The sequence below is a fragment of the Ambystoma mexicanum genome, chromosome 10 (genome assembly GCF_040938575.1).
Source record: "Ambystoma mexicanum isolate Mex_15411 chromosome 10, UKY_AmexF1_1, whole genome shotgun sequence".
Lineage (NCBI taxonomy): Eukaryota > Metazoa > Chordata > Amphibia > Caudata > Ambystomatidae > Ambystoma > Ambystoma mexicanum.
Window position 1 is genome coordinate 790,746,357 of NC_090932.1, and position 14,857 is coordinate 790,761,213.

Genomic DNA, 14,857 nt, shown 5'->3' on the forward strand with positions numbered 1-14,857 from the left:
TGTTGGCTCGATCGAGAATGTAGGAATGGACTGAGTAGGAAGGATGCCAGATAAGTCAGAGATCGAATTATCCGGGTGCTTTGAGTTAGAAGTCACACTGATTTTTTGATGATTATCTTGGGCGGGTCTCATAACCTGGGCTTCCACCATAATTGGGCTTTTCCCAACATGAGCAGGCTGTTCATTTAAAGTTGCCATTGATTTTTGAATCGAAATACAGAGATCCAACAGTGAGTTGTTGTCGATGTCTTGGTAGTTGGTGGAGTCAAGCACCCCACTGCCATTGTGTGGGGGGGAGAGAGTCTCTTTTTCAGGATCCACCAAATCCTTCCCTTTAATGGGTTTGGGTACCCCATTCCCAAACAAGGCCGGGATGGTTCCTTTTCCTGGTGGGACACAGTCTCCATTTGTGGAAGCCTTTATTGTTGACTTTAAAGGTTGTTTCTCCCCTTTTCCCCCATTGCCTTTACGTAGATTGTATCTTGTGTTCCCTGTTTTAGGTTTAGCCATAGTTACCGGGCTCACCTTGATGTACAGTTAGAATATCGTAAGTGATACCTCGTAGACAAATACTTTATGTGATGTCCCTGAAAAGTCAGAGAGAGTAACCACCCACAGTGCGTAGTGAAGCCTCAGGCGGAATCTGAGGGGTGGAATACCCTCTCCCCTCTCTCAGCCGGGACGCTGCCTCGGTGTCAACAAACAGTATTTGCCTTACCACTCTTCAAATATCCCTTTGACGAGTCCACGCCCAGGTTCTAGGATATTGTCCTCCGCAGTCCACAAGTGACCACAAAGGACCACTTGTCCTCCCACTTCTCCGCGCGCGCTCCGCGCTGGAAATGGTATTTTGTAGAGTCTGCTGCTGCTCACGGGTGCAAAGCTCCGCCTCCAAATGATGGTAACTGCAAAAATACTTAGAATGCACCACGAATGCACCACAAAGGACCACTTGTCCTCCCACTTCTCCGCGCGCGGTCCGCGCTGGAAATGGTATTTTGTAGAGTCTGCTGCTGCTCACGGGTGCAAAGCTCCGCCTCCATCATTTGACATCATTTGAAATGTCCATAATATTCAGTCTTGAAACTATTCTCCACGGGTGCAAAGCTCCGCCTCCATCATTTGACATCATTTGAAATGTCCATAATATTCAGTCTTGAAACTATTCTCCACCATGGCTTTTGAAATGGACCGAAAAGGGGGAATTTCAAAACTTGTGTGATTCGTGTCCAAAAAGGGTTTCAAGTAAGCATATCCATGTGACTTGCCTAACTCTTTTGAGAAGAAAGGTAGATCATAGGTTGCCAGACTATTTTTTCAAGCTAACTTTTTTTCGAAAATGTTGTTGGCTATCGAAGTATCTTACGTAAATAAGACCGAAAAGTAAATCTATTTAATTTGTATCACAAGCTTTCAGAAGGGTCTATCTACACAGAACAAATGGCTGCATTACTAACTTGCAAGCTATTCTCACTAAATAAGCTAATACACGTACATTTTCTGGTAATTCGGCTTTCCTTCTTGTGCCCTTTCTTAGCTCCCTCTTGTGCAAGGGATGTCTGTCCATTCAAGAAGAAGGGATAGTGTAATAAATGTCTTAACATAGAAAGCCAACCATGGACTGCCATCTTCAGTCTCTTCTCATCAATTTAAGGGGATTGGTGACACCTCCAAACAGCTTCCACACATGCAGGGAAGATCATTTGATTTATTTTTTCTCTTGTGATACTAACAGCCTATCAGCTTCACGTTCAAACTTCCAGACATATTACTCTGTTTATAAGTTATGCAAACCTGCTGACCGCGGTTTTCGATTAATCATGCGCACAGACGTTGCCGCTGATGCTTGGATGGACGTCACCACACTGATTTAGACCTCTCTGCATCCACTGTGGGTGTTAGAACATCTTCAGCATTCAGCAGCTATGGGGCTTGGATGTTTTAACAGACATTTGAAGTTAAGAGCCTCTTTTTGAAAAGACAAAAACGTTTAGAAGCAAGCCGCTCACCCATGACTGCTTTTCAAGGGTCCCTTGCGTTGGCGATGACAATCGGAGCTCTGCGCCACGTGGTTCTAGAGACCTCTGTCACTGTGATGCTTTCAGACCACCCCCCCCCCCAAGGCCGCATAATGTACCCAAGACATGATCCTAATGATCAAGGAGAGAACAAGCTTGTACTCTCAAACGTCTGCTCCCGCATTTCAAGCTCACCTTCCTTTCCCAATCCAACTCTTCCACAGCCTGTGGCTTAAATTAGAAGGACTGTGACCTTCACATACCAGTGATGGGGTGTAGCTACCAAGTGAGTAGTGCAGGTGAATGTTGTGCTGTGGATTTCCAATTTTGTAGGAAAAAGCTAGCGCTGCTGCTTTTTTCAAGCTTGCTCTTGGGTCACCAGATTTGTCGTCATGTGTGAGCTCTCAGCCACTTGCTCAGTAATGCATGGTTGCCACAGTGCTCGGCCGATGCAGAGAACTTCTCCCCATTACATTGGGTTCTTCAGATAAAACAATCAAATATGCTGATTCCACAGGAAAGAGGGTCGACCTGAATGCAGTCCTCTCCCTTATGAAAACATTGCCTGAGTCAGTTTGACGCTGCCAATCCTGCATGTGGTAAGTGCTAAGAGGATACTGGGATCTAGTGTCTGTGGAATGCAAAGTCATATTTTCTGACAGATTTCAAGATGATTGTGGTATCGCACACATGCATTTTAAAAATCCTTTCTTCACCTCTTACCTCTCAGACTGTCACCTTTTACCTCTCAGACTATGGCTTCTGAAGGGTGTTCAAATCCACAGCGCTTCAAGGTCATACCAATAGCAGTAGGCTCTATACAAGTGCCATATAACATAACATGTTATGAAAAATGTATGTGGTCATTTTAAGATGGCAAAGAGGGCAATGGCAGTAGTTATGATGGTTAGGCACTAGGTACAAGCAGGGATATACATAAGGTGTTGAATTGGGAGTATTTGGATTACCGAGAAATGAACAAATCCGAAATGTCTGAAGGGAAAAAAACAAGTTATTTTACCAAAAATAACTTTTGGTTTTCTCTCCTCTGGACATTTCGGACTACCCCCTTGCCCCTCCTCACCCCCTTACTTACCTTTGGGCAGCATGCCTCCTTGTGTGCCGCCGTGTCCTGCATCCCTTTGCAACACTGGTTCCCTTCACTTACGTGGATGGGAACCGGCGCCGCAGTTTCCTCCTTTCTTTTTTCTTTTTAAAAAAAATCATTATTCCATCGGGTGTGCTGCCCTACTGCCCCTGTTCACTGTAATACCACTGAATGAGGAACTTGGTCAAATTTTTGGCCGTACGTAATTTTCATTCTGCTGAAATTCGGTCAAATCTCCCACTCATATATTACTTTTTCATTTTAATGTACGAATTTCCGGAGTATTTTACCCCCTATTTTTTCACGTTGGGTGTAAAATGATTTTCTAGTGAGTAAAAAATATGACTGAGCCCGATGGGGGTGTTTTCTTTTGACACGTAAAACAACTTTCATATCTGAAACAGATCTCTTTTTGAAATTCATACGTTGTTACACCTAGTAATTCATGCATATTAAGACATTTTTTCCTTCCTGTGGCCTTGCTCTGCTGGTACCACTTCCTCTGTTTCCCTGTAGTTTCTTTTATCCGTGGAGCTCTTTGGGTGAAAACTAGGGCAGGTTACTATGTGTTTGTTTGTATCCTCTTTTGTTTTGTTGTGAGTATTTGTCTGTTTTTTGGGAGTAAAAACGGCTGGTGCACTGCTTACATCTAGGGCTGGGCACAGGTTAAATCATTATGGCTAACCCCGAAGGTTCAGAGAAAGTGCCTCTTCTACCAACCAGGACCTATGGCAAAGCATATCTGCATACCTTATGAAGTCCACACCTTTTTAGTTCGGTCTATTAGGTGGTACTATTGTCATTAACATAAGAGTTTCAAATATGGGCTTTGATTGAGGGTCTGTAATGCTTTTCCAATGGAGATGATATTTGAGGAGGGATACACGGTTGTAATCACACCCATTCCCTGCCCCTATCCAATGTAATCCCTATGGCTTATCCCACCCATTTCTGCCCATTCTTTCAATAGTAAATATACCATGCATCTTCCTATCTGGTGGGACACAAAGGCCAAAACTGTTAGCTTTGCCAATGCTTGTTTATTAAGGGGCTCTCCCTTCCCAGGAGCGATCAGAGCTCCATCTGCCATACCTTCCCCTATTCTGCCCACAACAGCCCTGTCAGTGATATGGATGCTTTTCACAGGGGGAGCTGTGGCCTAAGGCAGCCAAGCCACGGCCACACATCCCACACCCCTGGAACCAGACAACTCTGACCCTACTGTGTCTGCAGCTCTTCCCCTCTCTCACAATAAAAATGATTCTTATATACTTATCTCTGAACTTCCACAGGCCCCTTTGTGGCGCACTTCAGAATTGGAGACCAGTCCAGTCAGTCCTTCGTAATGTCCATTGATCAGCACACTCTTTGCCAGGCCCAACGCTGTCACAGCTTTAGCTCCAACAAAGGGCCAGCCCCATCCCCTCCAGCCACTTTCCCTACCTTTGCATGCTATGCCAATCATTCACATGGCCTCAGGAACCACACTACTTCCCTTGCTTTAAGTGGAAGGTTACACACACAGAACGCAATGATCTAGGAGAACTGCTTCTACGAATCAGCCAAACAAAAAGACGTTAACAGACACTGTAGCGCAACGAACGTCAGAAACCACTTTGCAGGGCGTCCATATGCATAAAATTATCCTGGAGGGATTGTGTACCGAAGGACCTTACAACTGCGTTCTGGGAAGGGCCCCCAAAATGTTCCGTTTAATTATTTTGCCTAATAATTATTTTCCGTCCCCTCGTGTATCGCACGCAATCTGTTACATTCTAACCAGGTTTTTATTTGTGTTGTTTGCGGAAAGGCCGAAGAACTCGAAGAAGCAAAGCACGAATCTGCTATTTTGGGAAAAGGAACTGCGGATTTGTTTAACAACGAGAATGAAACAACACCTGGAAACCTTCCTGTGCCAATAAAATACCTGGATGACAACTCACTGGCCCATCCAAATGTAAGCATATCCGACCGTGTGCGCGTGTATGGAGATGCTGTCAGCCTGGCTAGATGAAACATCGATGCATGTTGCATATCATAAGAGTCAGGGGGAGATTGGATTTTCCTCGTGAGGTGACTCCATCACTCATAAGTGGGAATGAGGCATGCTATCTAGATAGAGAGTATGTAAATAAAGCAACGGCTGCGCTGTCATTATTCACGCACCTTAAACATGTTAAACCGTTGTTAATGTTGCTGCCGCGCGATGCCTCATTCACTGGAAAGATGAGCAGGAAGTATCAAGCATTTCAGAATAATGTTGGGGGTTCATACACGCGGGGTGTTCTCCATGTTCCCAGGCGTTGTATGTCATTGCACCTAAAGTTATCCTGCAAGTGATGCATTAATACCTGTTATTAAGGCTTCAAAGCACACCAGAAGCTTGCCCCAGGGTCATTGGCGAATGCATGCATGTATGCGTCACACAGTGTTTGTTTTCAAGGGATCATTTACTGTATTAAATCAGTGAAACATGCTATTTGTTCACCTAGCCATTTCGTGAAAGTGAAAGATTCGATTTGTTTAATGTCTTGCATATGATTGGTTATACCTGTTTTTTAAATGTTTAACTTTAAAGCAGAATAAGTAATGAAGGAAAAAGTCCAGATGAGGCTGCGTTGGAATAGGACAGTTGGTTAACGTCTCTTAGAATGGCCTAAATTAATTATGTAGGCTTTTCTTGCACTTAAACATACACGTGACTTCATGACAAGATGTGAACGTGGTAGCTGTCAGCGGAGTGCACTGGGGCCACTGTCAAGGTAAATGCTAAGGGTGCTTCTGTAGTTCTATATCATACGCCATCTAAATCGAACTTTGAAGTTTAAATGGGTGACTGCGACACATTCATGGAAACTATTTTCATTATCTTCTATGAACATGGCACTTATTCTAGATAGCAACGCTGTCATGATTGTGGTCTGGAGCGCACACATCGGCGACGTGCCCTGGTCCTGTGAAGCATTTTGATGTGTGAAACGGCCGGCTGTGCTGTGGTGGTCTACTTTCACAGCTTGCTTGCAGTGAGGGTGTTTGTTTTAGCGCCTCTACATCAGCAATATGGGACTGGGGAACTCGCCGTGGTAGCCTACTGGCCGGTAATGGATCTAATGCTGACGGGGGGGGGGGAGTCCTCCACAAGCCTTTCGTATGAATCTTGCTGCTGGATCCTTTTTAGTCTGCTTGCAGCACAAGCCTTGAAGCAGCAGAAAATGGAACATATCTGCTCAACATTCCTCTTTGAGATTTTGTTTGCGGAATCGGCCTTGCAGCCGTTTGTGCAACCTCATGGATGATCTGCCCATAGTGGTAGTTAATTACCCCACTCTGCAGGCAGTGGCTTGCAGATACAGAGAGAGAGAGAGCAACCATAGGCATGCCTTTGTTGGGTATGGCGTAAGAAAACTCGAACTCTCTCCCAGTATCTGCAAGCCTCTGTTGCAGAGGTTTTTCCAGAGCAACACTGGTGTCACTCATCTTCTCCCTTTGGCGCAAGGACTTCTGATTAGTCCATTACATCACAGCTCCGCCACCTCACTTCTTTTCTTTGTGTCGCCTCATGGCCTGCCTCATCAATATCTTTTTGGGATGCTCCTATGTCGGATCTTTCTGCCCCATTTCTCTAGCCCCTACTCTTTTCCCACCATATTTCTCAAAACAATTGTCTCCCTATGTACGCACTCTAAGCCTTGTATCTTCAAACCTCACCTCTTCTTGTACCCTGTCTCAAGAACTCTAAGGGGAGACAGCATGCCTGAAGACACCATCACCCTCCAAAAGCTTGTAACATCATCCACAAAAACAAAGAACATTAGCTATTCCCTGTCTTCACCGGGTAGAGGACAACATTCTATCTTGAGCTGAAGACACAGGTCTGAACCATGAAATACTGTATACCGTTGCCTAGAGAAAGCGTGAGAGAGGATGGACAAGTTTCAGACATGTAAGTAAGGTTCTGGACTGAAGTGTTCCTAAATGAGCAGCTACAGAGATCAGGAGAATGCTGTGCAGATGGTGTAGGAGCAATGCAAGGCTTGGAAAAAGTAAGGCGCCTCATGGAAGAGGTTCCTGATGAGGCCGGATGAACGTAGCAGCGTGAAGGCATGCCAGACTGGCAGGAAGCAAGGGGCCTGCTGTGAGGGTCTGTGTGCAGCCATGTATTTGCAACAGGCTGCATCAGTAGGCACTGCAGTGTTACCATTGATAGGTGAGTATGCTGCAGACCGGTGCACATTGCCTTTAGGCAGCTGGAGGATATATTTCAGATGGGTAGGCTCCGGATTAACTGAACTAGCATGTTCAATGCTTAATTGAAAGGTGGCAGGAAGTGTTGGGACTGACTCTGGAACCTGTAATCGGCATTGCCACCATGTGCCTCAGCTGACTTACAGAAATGGAATGTGCAGTATTTTTATATGAAAAAACGAGTAAGTGAGAGCCTTCATGGCAGCAAACATTGGACTGGTGTTTGTTTGGAACATAAGATACTGCAACAGAAGCAATACCAGAAAGTCCTGTTGAGTGCATACATTGTAATTGTTCATTTGTAAAGCGCTTATACACAAGTGAACTGCTTCAAAGTGGGAAGGGGACAAGGGAACACAGTCATCATTCTTAGGCCTTGACGATTCCAAACGATCTAAACAATAACTAGCATACTAGGCCAGAGGCATATCTACTAGTAAAGTGCTTGACAAAGGTTGAGGGGAGAAAAAAGGGGAGGGGACATACAGATCAATAAACTACAGTACTGGTCTGGCGAACATTACAGATTGATTGGTGGTCGGTCATCCAATGCGCCCGTGCATGAGTATTTCAAGCACAGCCAAGCTAGGAGAGGAGACAGAGGGAGGACTGGACAGACAGACTTCCTAGGCCTAGAACATTGAAGGTCGTGTAAGTGCGCAGAACAGGAAGTGCAAGGGAGTGGGAGAGGGACAAGCGCAACCCGTCCAGCAGTGGCCGGGTTAAGTGCAGAATGGTTGCCCCTTTTATGGAGCATATTGCAGTAGTGCCAGGCAGAGTGCAGAGGCCTGGATGCAAGTGCAGTACTGGGGCGTGGGGGGCCTGGGACGTGTGAGGCTCTGGAGGTGCACCAGGCGATCAGTCCGCTAACTGAGCAGGTTGAGGAAGAGAAGAAGGGGGGGAAGCAAGCAAGGAGAAGGAGGTTAGCAGGGCAGAGGGATAAAGCGGGAGAGAAGAGGAAGGTCTTGAGTTTCCAGAACTTGAGGAGCTCTGGCTCAAGATGGAGAGAGGTAGGTAGGCTGTTCCAGAGGGAGGCACCAGCAGAGGAGGTCATGCGGAGGACTTTAGGAGAGTATTTGGGAAGAGACTTTTGTAGATAGTATGGGCCCCAGCCCCAGAAAGCCTTGTGGACTATGCTGAGGTCTTCAACTTGATCCTTGCGGCCACATGGAGCCAGTGGAGAGATTTCAGCGCCAGAGAGATGCGGTCAATGGTCTTAAGACCAAGGATAAGTCTTGTGCTTCTGTTCTGAATCAATTGAAGAGGTTGGAGAGTAGAAGTAGGAAGATTGAGAAAGCGACTGTTGCAGTAGTCAAGTCTGGAGAGAACCAGAGCTATGGAGACAGTGAGCCTCAGGGGGAATGTGAGAAAAGGTAGAATACCTTTGAGGAGGTGCAGCTGGTAGTGGGACTTTTTGGACATGTTCGAGATGTGAGAAGAGAAAGGAGAGAGTAGAGTCGAAGATGACACCAAGATTTTTTGGTGGATGGAGGTGCAGGACCAAGGGAGGCCGGCCAGAGTGAGAGTGGTAAACTGGGAGCGTGGGAGCAGGGGTCCAGATGAGGATGATCTCTGTCTTGCTGGCATTAAAGCAGAGGCTTTTGGCTGCACACCAGGACTGAATTGCAGACAGTCTGGAATGAGTGAGGAGGACGAAGAGGCCAAGGGTAGCCTGAAAGAGTGCTGTGTCATCCGCATAGCACTCAAAGTTGGAACGAAAGGCAAAGATTTTTTGGGCCAACAGGGCCATGTAGACATTGAAAAACCAGGGGGATAGATTAGATCCCTGGCAGACAACACAAGTAGAGAGATTGATCGCAGAGAGAAAGGACCCAAGTTCCACCTGGGAAGCACGGTCAGAGAGAAAAGAAGCTAGCCATGCCAGTGCCTGATCTGTGATTCCCAGGGTATCACTGAGACAGGCGATCAGGACATTATGGTTTACTGTACCAAAAGCAGAGGAGAGGTCAAGGAGAATGAGGACAGAGGGAGAGTTGGAGTCAAGGTTTAAGAGCAGGTCTTCACAGGTGTTCAGAAGAGCAGTTTCCATGCCTCTGGATGCTCTAAAGCCAGACTGATGGTTATGGAGAAAACCAACAGATTCAGTCTGAAGGGTAAGTTGAGAGATAGCCAACTTCTCCAGGAGCTTTCCTAGGAAAGGACTAATGGAGATCGGGCGATACTCGGAATAGAAGGGTTGGCAGAGGGTTTTTAGAGCACAGGGTGCACACGAGAGTGCTTGAGGGAAGTGGGCAAGACTCCAGTAGTGAACGAGAGGTTGCAGAGGTCTGCCAACGCTGGAGCTAGAGAGTCAATGTTGTCCTTGATGGTTTTGGAGGGACAAGCGTCCACCTATTTGGAGGAGGCTTTCATAGACCGCACTTGTCTAGAAACCTCCTCAGGTGTGACAGGGGAGAGGGAGGAGAGAATGGGGGAGATGTGGAGGCGACCGAAAGGGGTGCAGGAGATGGTGTATGAGTGGGTGCAGAGGAGAGTGAGGACAGGCTGTCCTATGTTTTGGCGGTAAAGTGTGCAGTTAGGGCCCTGCAAGGGCCTGGGTAGGTGCAATAGAGGATGAGGCGGCAGAGATGCGGGCTTGAATATAAACTATTTTCTTGCGCTGGATTCAGAGTCTATATTGCCTTTGCAGAAGAGAGAAAGAGAGAGCGAGAGAGAGAGATTGCCATTTTTGAGGGAATTAAAAGGGGGGGTGCAGGGGACAGAGGTCCCTACGGTAGGCAGCGCATGTGCCAAGAGGTAGAGGCAAGAGAAGGCAGAGGGGCTGAAGGGAGTTCAGGCAAGGGAGCCAGGACAGTAGTAGTTGGCAGGGGAGCATGTGGAGGAGGGGACGCCGAAAAGTAATCGCCCTGCTTTCCTTGAGAACAAGCAGCGGAACCAGTGTTACGTGGCAGAATTGTGACTTTCTTGTAAATATTGATTATTTTTTTGTGTCCACTGTCGCCAAAGCAGTGCACAAAAATGCAAAATTCACACTAATTATTACACGAAATGACAGCTGAAGATGACTTTTAGGCTCTTACAGACAGAAGCAGAAAATTCCAAGGCTTGGGTTCAAGGTGAGAAAAAGAGTGAACACAGGATCGAGCACAGGATGGTATAGGAACAATAAGCCAAACTGAGGTTCTGGAATGTAATGACTGAGAAGAGCTGTACATTGAGACTAGAGATAAATTGGGAGGGGTGAGGGCATGAATGCATGTGAAAACGATAAAAACAAAATGGAAAAGAAGACGGGACTCGAGAGAGATCCAGGAGAGTATAGAAGTGCGACGAGAAAGACCAAAGAGAATATGATTGGCAAAGTTAAAGATTGAGGATAGTCGAGCAATCCGGTAAGGAGGAGGACCGACGAAAAGACTGAGCAGTAATCTATACGAGATGGAACAAGAGATGAAATTAGTGACATAGTAGCATGCAAATAATGAGCTTTGTGAAAATTGCAGATTTGGAAATGACAGGAACATAAAATGTTAAATATATGAAGGGGAAAGGAAAGAGATGAATTAAGCAACATTACGCGAGCAGGGGGGGTAGATGGGGTTTGGCATTACCGGGTTAGGTAATGCTCTGGGCCAGTTAGAACCCAGAGTGATGTGAGGACTTTAACGATAGTCTGGGGGCATTACCTGCCCCAGTAATGCCCCTCCCCGCAAAGGTAATATTGCTATTAGTACCCAGGCATGTTGTACCAGGGTACTAATAGAGGATTTTTTTTAAAGTTGAGAAACAACATGTTAGCTGTTTCTCAACAAAATAAGATGGACACCATGGATTGGGACAAGGGAACTACACATAGCCCTTTCTCCATTTCGTTGGCGGCTAGTTGCGTGTCAGGGAGGCCCAGAAATACTACTGTTGGCGGGAGAGGAAAGCAGCACAAGGTTAGGGGGCCTAAATATGTGGAAAAAAGGGGTGGGGACACATGGGACGCAAGGGAACACTTACCTGATTATCCTGCGGGGGAAGATGGTGGCCTCCAGCTCTGAAGAGGTTTGGAGCAGGCGCTTTCCCCCTGTGATGAAGCCCCCATTCTGACCCTCCTCAGTGGCTGGGAGGCTGAAACCAGCTCCCGCCTGGTACTAATTAGAGATGAGGCCTAGATTATGAGTGGAGGGGGCAAGGGAAAGGGCAGAAGGAGGACGTGAGGTAGAAATAAGCAGGAAAGAACAGAATCTCCGTTTAATGCATTAAGGTGGAGAAATTGAGAATGCATCCAAGATTGGTTAGCAAGCAGACATGAGGTAAGAGTAGAGTGAAGAGGGTCAGCGAAAGAAGAGGAAGAAACAAAGATCGGGGAAACATTGTCAACTCTTTCCTGTCGCTGATATCAGTGACAGGAAAGAGTTGACAATGCACAAAAGAGGAATAATTTTAAGCAAGAAGTGTAGGGGACCAAGAACAGACCCCTGAGGGACGCAATATTGCAAAAGACTGGAAGACGAAGACTGCTTCCCACCCATGAAATAGAAAAGGTATGACCAGATAAGTAGAATTGGAACCACTCTAAGTCAGAACCAGAGAGTCCAAAGGAAGAAACAGTTGAATGGAAAATAGAATGATTAACAGTATCAAGTCTCCAAAACATGTTGAAGAATAAGAATAGAAGTTAGCTTGGAGTGACAAGCCGAGAGTACAGTGCCACAAAGGAGAGCAGATTCAGTAAAATGAGAAGGGTGAAAAGTCTGACTGATGATGAGGTCGAAGAGAGTGATGATCAAGATAGGTTGCAACTTGAGTGTAAACCACTCCTTGGAGTATTTTTATTTTAGAAAGAAAATGCATCGCTCCACCTCATCAAGGCAGGAAGAAGCCACATGACCTGAAACATCCCCTTAACACCTCCGCAGAAGCAGCGTGGACATCATCACATTGAAGGTAAGTCCTGAGGGGCTTATAACATGGCATTAAAAAAAAAATGAAAATCGTGCTACAAGCACCCAAAAAGCGCTGCATTGCCAGAGGAGTTTCTATTTAAACATCTGTTGTAGCAAAATTGACATGAATGCTCTGCCAAAGGTGTTTACCATTTGCAGAGGCCAGTTGCCTATTTAAATCCAATTCCAATTTTCCCTTTCCAAAATGGCCACATCATCCACATGTACTGGAGTCCATTCACTGCTGCACAGCCAGCTGCCTCTGTGATTGGGCAGCCCTGCAAACAACCCCCAAACCTGGGCGCCTGCAGGTGGAAGCAGTCCGCCTCCACAAAGGCCCCTCTGCAAGGCTCCGGTCGGGTCCTGTCCGTGCCTCGAGGTCTCAGAGGCCCCCCTCCCAGCAGCACCTCACGTTCCACCACCTCGCAACCTCAAGAATCAGCTACAAGCATGCAGCCAGACGGCACACAAACGTCTACCTCTGCTGCTTTCTCCTACCAAGAATACCTATGAGTCCTGTCCTGGACTCTGGTATGCCATTCCTATTGACTGACACAACTGTTGAACCTTGGTATGTCTATGCCATTCTGCCTTTTATATGCATTACTTTACCCCTCCTCCTTGAATGCATTTCTCTGCTTTGGTAAATTTCGAATTCTGTTGGGCCGGGAGGATAGTTCAAGTGCTATCCTGGGCCTGCGCATAGAAACCTTGTCGGTATTAAGCACGTTATTACATTTTTTAAAATAAATTATACATTTTGTAACGGCGTGCACCCCATTTTGCATTATTTTGCTGTGCTTTGGTAAAATTTGAATTCTGTTGGGCTGGAAGGATAGCTCAGGGGCAACACGCTTGTCTTGGAAGCAAGATGACACAGAGCAACACAGGTTCGAATCCCGGGTCTCCGCCTACAAACCTCGTCGGTATTAAGCGCGTTATAAAAAAAACTATTATAAATGATAAATTTTGTAACACGGTGCACCCCATTTTGCAATGTTTTGCTGTGCTTTGGTAAGATTCAAATTCTGGTGTGTTTGTAACATCATGCACTCCATCTTGCATTGCATTTCCTTGCTTTCTGGTAATGATACAAAATTGCCTCCTTTGCATCTGTTTCTAGCTTCTGCAGTTACTAGGCTGCCTGGTGAGTTTGTGCCCATGCTGTGCTCTGCAGGGCCTCCTCTATCTTCCATCCTATCCTCCTATGCACCTATGGCACGCACCATCTCCCCTATCGACTCTAACTGCTATATCACCTATCTCCCCTCTCTAACGAAGTCTGGAAGAAAAAAGCTTAAAAAATAAATCCATACCGGCCTACCAATTGCAGACACATATGTGAGCGCAACTTCCAGACAGATTTCTATCTGATATCCTCTTTTCTGTCCCCTCTCCAGATCTATGGACTCTTCATTTTATCTCTACTCTCTCTCTCCTCACGCATCTTCACCCATTAATGGTGGAACTAGATGGGAAGTACTCTTGGCAGGCTTCTGATCATCCAATGTCTATCAGAATGGCACTATCATGGCTCAGAGTCCTGAACCCAACCTCCTCCTCTTTGACCGGCGCTTGCCGTCCCTCATCAACTTTCTTCCCACACCTGGTACTCTTTCTTCCTCTCTCTCTGTCCTTCATCTCCGACTGTTGTGCCATGCCCCTGTAGCCATCCTCAGGAAACCTTCAAAGGCAGTTACCTCTTGCATCTCACTACACTTAATGCTCGTTCTGCCATCAAACACTCTGCTGACATCTGCCTCCTCCTTGAAGACCTTGACATCCTCGCCCTTACCGAGACGTGATTCAATGCCAGCTCAGTCACCACTTTTGACTCCCTTCTCCCTGATGGCTATAAGATCATCTCCAAGCCTTGCCCTAACCGTACTGGTGGTGGGGTTGCCCTAATCCTCTCCGAGTGGGTCCCATCTTCCCTCATACCCACCCAGCCTTACTCTCCTTTGAGAGCCTGGTCTGCAAGCTGGTCATCTCTCCCACTTCCTCCTTGACCATTGCCACTATCTATAGTCCACCTTGCTCTACTACCCTGTTCGTTTCTGAATGGGCTGATTTCTTCTCCTCTCTCCTCACAACCACCTCTAAACACCTTCTCCTGGGTGACTTCAACATCCACCTTGACTCCTCAATCACAGCATCCACTCTTTTCCGTGACCTCTGCACCTCGCTCTCCCACTCCATTCTCCCCACTGGTCCTACCCACTCGGCTGGACACACACTCTATGCCTTCAACCTCATTGATCTTTTGCTCTCCCCCCACTCACCTGGTCAGATCACTCTCCTCCCCTCTTCTCTCACCTGGGTCCTCTCTGCTGTCTAACTGCACCTCCCCCAGCCCTGCCAATCTCGTTCACGAACATCCGTCTGATGAAACGAGTGTCCGCTGGTGCTTTCACATCTACCTTCATCCCCCCCTCTCCTCCCACTGCAAATGCTAGCTCGGATCTACTCTCTGCTACCTCCATCTTGCCATCATTAATACTCTTGACACTTGCCCCAGTCATGACGATCCGCCTGAAACATGCCTCCAAACGTAACTGTTGTATTGTGCCTGTCTGTGGTGATGTAGCTGG

At 46.6% G+C, this 14,857-nt stretch overlaps 1 protein-coding gene across 1 annotated transcript in view; it reads left to right on the forward strand.

Moving 5' to 3' along the window:
- The window catches only part of RSRC1 (arginine and serine rich coiled-coil 1), a 1,885,372-nt gene that overhangs the window by 1,830,700 nt on the left and 39,815 nt on the right, over positions 1–14,857 (forward strand). The window contains exon 9 of the mRNA XM_069618446.1: positions 4,937–5,083. Within this exon, the coding sequence (XP_069474547.1) occupies positions 4,937–5,083 (147 nt within the window). The remainder of the gene's footprint in view (positions 1–4,936; positions 5,084–14,857) is intronic.